At 44.0% G+C, this 6,292-nt stretch overlaps 1 protein-coding gene across 3 annotated transcripts; it reads right to left on the reverse strand.

Moving 5' to 3' along the window:
- Positions 1-538: 538 nt before the first annotated feature.
- On the reverse strand, positions 539-5,824 carry nrros (negative regulator of reactive oxygen species). 3 transcript variants are annotated; one of them, XM_037456668.2, is made up of 3 exons: positions 5,617-5,824; positions 4,128-4,245; positions 539-2,957 (listed from the first exon to the last, which is right to left on the reverse strand). In XM_037456668.2, exons 2-3 carry the CDS (start codon positions 4,227-4,229, stop codon positions 999-1,001), a joined length of 2,061 nt encoding a protein of 686 aa, XP_037312565.2. In that variant the 5' UTR covers positions 4,230-4,245; positions 5,617-5,824; the 3' UTR covers positions 539-998. The 3 variants fall into 3 exon arrangements, with proteins under 3 accessions (XP_037312565.2, XP_037312563.2, XP_037312562.2); XM_037456666.2 differs by having other exon boundaries at positions 5,566-5,824; XM_037456665.2 differs by having other exon boundaries at positions 4,128-4,242; positions 5,566-5,823.
- Between the last annotated feature and the right edge of the window lie 468 nt (positions 5,825-6,292).

Consider the following 6,292-nt stretch of genomic DNA (forward strand, 5'->3'; position numbering starts at 1 on the left):
TCTGACGAGTGGAAAAGTGCCTTCCACAAATTACGAATTATTGATGCCGAGTATTTCCCAATTGGATCCGAGTCTCTGTCAGAACAGAAGCAGCGTTTCATCGCTTTGAGACAGACTTTTAATTTACTTATAGAGACTGAAAAACTACAATTTGACTGGACACTGGTTTCAAAAACCTCGTTCTCACTATTCATTATTAACTTCATTTCGGTTAAAGATATCAAAGCAGTTCATCTACCTGTGATCGTCTGCTGACCTGAGTTGAATCCGTGTGCATGATGAGGATGAATCCTCTCAAGGAAAGTGCTTTGCCTCGGATGACTTTGTCGTGAAAGTGGAGTAGAACTGCTGGCATTTCTTGGCTTTGAGGCAGCTTTACACCAGTTTCTCTTTTTTATGCTCCAACCACCATGACCCTGAGCATTACCACAGCGGTATTCTGGTTACTTTCTGGTTAGGTCTGCTGCACCGTTGCACGAGCGGCACACCGGCCCCCGACACCTGAGCAGCAGCGCACAAAGACGCACAACTTTGGGGAAAATGATCCTTTGTGAGGTTTATTTTGAAAGCTGTACTTACACGCTGAAATCTTACGCACATGTTGCAACTGTGTTCACCGGATGGGAAGGAAACCTGATGCACCTCCTCTTTGAGATGGTGAACTCAAAGAGTTCCTGCACATCTTAGCAAAACAGGAAATTTCATGTTTCCTCTGCTGCATATAGCAACAACTTGCATCACACTACTTCTGCATATGCTCTCTCTCACACACACACACACACACACACACACACACACACACACACATAGACGGCACGCGCAGTATCAGGCAAGGGGTCCTTCTTTTTTTAATCGCACGACAGCACAGCATTGTGACAAACTGAGCACCCTCCCTGCTTGAATACATAGCACGTAATTGTTCCTTCATTATTTTTGACACTTTCACAATCGATTGAATTTGTCGGCAACGTACATTTTTGTTTCAGGTGTATAAAGTATCAGTAAGAAGTAGGCATCAAACAATTCTTTTTGATTGACTTTTTCAGCATTTTTGGCTTGAAGGTGAGCCAAAAAATTATCAAAATGCCCACAAAAGAAAGACAGATGGGTAGAAAAAGCATAATATACCAGAAAACAGATTCCCCACCTTTCTCCAAACAAAAGAATGAGTGGGAATTCTCCACTCTGTATGTCATCCGGTTGAGATCTTTACATTCAATGTCTGATCGTCCGATCACGTTGATCGTCTTTGTGGTTTCAAAAGTCCTGAACCACTCAGTCTGGCAGCAGTTGAACGGATTTCCTGTGAGAAACACCACGCGCAGTTTGGAGGCCAACGCGTTGGCCTGAGCAGGAGGAATGGTGGGCAGCCTGTTGTCCCTCAAATCCAGCCCCTTCAGGTCAAGGCTTAGAAGTGACGGGGGGAGGTGGGTGAGACCGTTCCTTGCAATGTTTAAAAACTCAAGACTTTGCAAATGGGAGAATTCCAAGTCTTGTATTTGAGTGTTTCCCAAACCCAGGTGGCGTATTGTCCCTCTGAGACTTTGCATCGACTGGTGGACAATGAGTCCGGGGTTGTCGGACAGTTCCAGGTGTGTTAGAGACAACCCAGCGAACGCGGACAATGGGATTATTTTAAGGTTGCATCCCTTAAGGTAGAGCTGCGTTAAGGACGCCGCGTTTTTACAATCCGCGCAAGCCGAGCTATTGTCCGCGCCGGGGTCAGCTTCCTCAGGATGGCAAATGTCAACGTTGTTGTAACTGAGATCCACTGACCGGAGGCCGGGCAGCGAGGAGAACAGTCCCGAGGGAAGCCCCTCCAGACTGTTCAGACTGAGGTTAAGGTAGGTCAGATTGCCGAGAGCGTTCAGCGTACCCCTGTCTGCGACGATCTGGTTCAGCCTGTTGTTGCTGAGGTCCAACTCGTACAAGCTGCCGGAGAACTGGTGCGACGTCAGATTGAAGGTCTCCAGGCAGTTTGTGAACATTCGAAGTCTAGATAGGGCGGGCATTTTCCGGATGAATCCCTCAGGAAAATGGTCGACCTGGTTTCCCCGCAGATCCAAAATCTCCAGAGAGGAGATGTCACCGTGCAGGCTCTCGTCCCACAGCTGAGCCGTCACGTTGCCCGCGTACTTCTTCATGTTGTAGAACTCAACGGTTGAGGTCACGTTGGGGAAGGTGCGGTTGTCCGCCAGGTGTTCGTAAAAGCTAACTCTGTTTTGGGATAGGTAGAGATTCCTCAAGTGACTGTGGGTGGGCAAGAAGGGAAAGAAGAGCATGTTGTTGTTGGAGAGATCAAGCGTCTCGAGCTGGAACGTGTCGTTGAGGTCTTGTCTGGAGATGAACCACTCGATGAAGTTGTGGCTGGCGTTGAGGACCACCAGCTGCGTCATGTGAAAGTCTGTCAGGCAAAGCAGGTAGTTGAAGGCCAGGTTGAGCCGCTGGAGCATCGGATTTCCGTCGAAGGCGGCGTCGATCTCGTACATGCCGTTTTTCTGCAGGTCCAGTTCTTTGAGTTGGTGAAGATCCCTGAAGGAGGTCTCATCCAGTCTCTTCATCAAGTTTCCAGAAAGATTGAGGTACTCGAGGGATGTCAGATTTTGTAGAAGGGTGGCCACCATTTCATCCTCGAGCCCATTCTCGGACAGATCCAGAGCCCTGAGCCCGGGTAGCGTCTTTAAAGCGCCGCTGGATTCCTCGCAGCCAACATGAAGATTGTTATTCGCTAAATTGAGGTTTTCTAACAACTTTGAGTTCTGAAAAGTGTTCGATTCCAATTTTTCCAAACGATTACACGCTAAGCTCAGGGTGTTCAGTGAGGGGTAACCAAGTAGAGAGTTGCTCTGTAGTGTGTGGATGCTGTTGTAGTTGAGCTGAAGCTCCTCTAAGTTGTCGGGCAGTCCACCAGGCACAGAGGGCAGATCGCCTTTGTTGCAAAGAGCCGCTCTTTGGATCTGGAGAGAAAAGGAGAGCACAACATTTTAAATGGGCGAGTTTATTCAGTGTGTCTTTGTACAAGATTTTTTTCAATACTGCAAGGTTTTCGAGGATTGGTCAACCTCTTCAATTGCTTTATCTAATGTCAGAATTGTAACATAGGGTTTATTTTTTATTCTGTTTTTAGCAACTTTTGAAATGAATCAGAAATGAATCATCCTTTCCTAGACTTGCAACAATCTACATTAACAGTAGTTAACATTGTTACTTTGAAAATGAAAAGAAAATGCCGATATTAGTAATAAGCTCAAAATACATCGCTTGACGGGTTAAAATAGTTTTGCCTCTTAGCTCACAGCGTTGTTACATAAAAACCTCCGAATTTTTGGAATATCAAAAACATTTCTAACACCCTTTATACAACAGTCGTTGGACATCGTTGATCAAAAACCTTTCAGTTTTGATACCATATTTTCTCCTCTCTGTGCACTAAAGATTACATCAGAAACAAGTCTTTATAATTATTTTAGTAATAGGTGATTGGTTAGTTACTTAATTCATTAAAAAGACAATTTAAAATGTATTACATTTTTCAAATACAGACTTCAAGTGAAAAAGTCACCAACAATGTGAAGTTGCACAAAGTTGCATGTTGTAAATGTGACATTGTTAAATTATAGATAATACAATGGATTCTTAGAAAGTTGAGTATTTCAATGTAAAAATGAGAAAGTCTATACTATACAAACCTTTTTAATGGATTACTCATGAATAAAATGACTCTATTTTGCCTTTCTAACCAGACAAAGTAGGAAATGTTACAGCACTCAAACTATCTTCACAAAATGTAATTTCCTGCAGGATGTTCTCATGACAATTTTTAGTCTCAGTTATCTTTTTGGCAGAATTTCGGCCGCACACTGAATACAGGATCAGATTAGAGTTTTGCAATGATGACACCATCGGAAAAATGCTTCTCTTTTATCCACAAAGTACCAAGGAGTTTGTTCACCATTTGGCCGTTGTTCCTACTCCACCTATCTTCCTGTTTCCAGTTTATTTTGAACTTGTGCTTTTTTTTATTTTAGGGTAATAGATCTGTATTAACCACAAAGGAAACAGTTATTTGAACCTTTATTAATACAGGTAATCTCCTTTATACCACAGGGTCTTTTAATGCGTCTTACCAGTTGACACTGGCTGTGTTGGGGATGACTTGAGACCGGCGTCAGGATTCTCCACATGGGTGACAAGCAGAGCAGGATGGCAGTGAGCATGTGGTCTGGCATTTTAACATCCTCACTGCTGGCACGTGACGGGGAGGAGACAGAGAGGATACTGATTGATCATCACAGACATGTGCCCAATGCAGAATGTTCAATTTAATTAGTCCACGGGTAGCCGTGTCAGACAGTTTGGCACGTGATGATGAGCATGGTGAGGGGACATTTTGGATCATGTACAAATTGGTTATATCAACCTCCCCCCCCACGACGGACCGATTATAATACGAGACAGAAGCTTGACATTAAAGTATTGTCCTGGCAGACATACATTTATCCACTCGCACCGAGCACATTGGGTGGGATTTTCACTTCAATATTTTAACATAAACATTTCTGTAGCTGTGTGCGTTATATTGTGTCGACTTGACGGACATGTGTGAACAGACATGCTGCTTTCAGTTCTTACGCCTCTCACGGCGGATGAATGAGATTCTCAAATGATTTTTGTCTGCAACATGTCATCTGTGTGTTTCCTTGCTGTTGGGTCCGGATGACCCTACACAATAACAAAATGTGGGGTTGATTAATATGAAGACCACGTGTCTTATGTGCAATACATTTTATTTTGCTGAATAAGGCTTTTGGGCATTCTGATAAAATTCCCCTAATTTCAACTCAAACCACTGTGTGACGTTAACTGGACGTGGAGGCCTTGTGTTCCCTTTTTGACTTGGACGCATTTTCATTTTGGGATTTTAGTGAAAGTATTTCTTTTTTAGATTTTAATTTGATACCGACATATGGGTTACACAAAATTACAGAATAGAGCAATGGCAAAATGTGTGATGTTTGAAATAACTCATACAATCTGCACAGGGAAAACTGCCTTATTAAATTGGGTTGACGTTGCATGATTAGTTTCTTCTCCAAAATCCATAACTCCAAGTCAATTCCAAGTCACATCTTTAATTACCCAGTATGCAACATTAATAAACATGTTGACAACGACATCTAGGTAGCACTTAAATTGTACTTATAATGGCACTTTTCTATAACATGTTTTGAAACTGCTTATTGGATGAAAAACGTACTTTCTTGTTACTTGTTCTTCTGAGCTTGTATCCCTATGTGGAAATGCACTTATTGTACGTCGCTTTGGATAAAAGCGTCAGCTAAATGACATGCAATGTCATTTCTATGATGACACGTGACAAAGTAATACTTTATGACATCCTATTCGGAACGAGCAGGTTTCGAGTAGGCACAAAGAGATCAATGAGATAACTTGTTTAAAAGACAGAACGGTTTGGGTTCCACGTTCCTACTTGTCTTCTTCTTCTTCTTCTTCTAGCAAACTGCAAACCCCAGTACCAAACGAGTGCAAGGTGCGTCTACTCACGCTGGTGGTTAGCTGTGGATTTCCTAAGCCACTGACGGTTGATCCACTGACCATATCGCTGGTTGACTCGCTGTTGCAGGGAGCGTTCTCTGGTGTGAGGTTCGGGCTGCCTTCCCCTGATGTGACTGAAGCCTCTTTTTTACTATTCACGGAAGCAGGCCAGCAACGGAAACCAGAGTCACATGGACAAGCTGCAATAATAAAAAAAAAAGGTTCTCAAGCAAGTGCAAAGGCTCTACAGCTCTCAACCAGCACAGCCATACTGCCCCCCCCACCCTTCCCCTTCCCCTTCCCCCCGCCCCCCGCACCTCCCACCAGGAGAGAAAAAAAGCTACGATTGGTAGCACAACTGCCACCGCAGAAACCTAACAAGAACACACTCCTCACACCCTCGGCTTGTTCGGATCAGCCAACCGATGAGAAAGGAAACCGCTCGACACACACGCCCTTCCTGCACGGTATTCGGCCTGTCACTGCAACAGCCGCTCCAAAACACACAGATGTAGAGCGCGCTTCAGTGGGAACCATTGAAGGCCTGCCGATTCAACCCATATTTCGCCCAGATCAAATCACAGCGGCATGCTTCAAGTGAATAATGTTCTCTGAGGTTCGACTTTCAATACCAATATGTTTCCATCGTGCCTACTTTCAGTAACCAACTTCCCTAAATATAGACCTTCCGTCAGTCAGTCCCCCTGGTCTGCTTAGGTGCATGTGTTTCTAACTC

Source organism: Pungitius pungitius, chromosome 19 (genome assembly GCF_949316345.1).
Source record: "Pungitius pungitius chromosome 19, fPunPun2.1, whole genome shotgun sequence".
In the NCBI taxonomy this organism is placed as follows: Eukaryota; Metazoa; Chordata; class Actinopteri; order Perciformes; family Gasterosteidae; genus Pungitius; species Pungitius pungitius.

Bases quoted from the DNA above. Each gene is read 5' to 3' on its own strand.
- nrros (XM_037456668.2), bottom strand. From the start codon at position 4,229: ATGCCAGACCACATGCTCACTGCCATCCTGCTCTGCTTGTCACCCATG. The intron at 2,958-4,127 runs GTAAGACGCATT...TTTTCTCTCCAG, and splicing joins AACACAGCCAGTGTCAACTG to ATCCAAAGAGCGGCTCTTTG.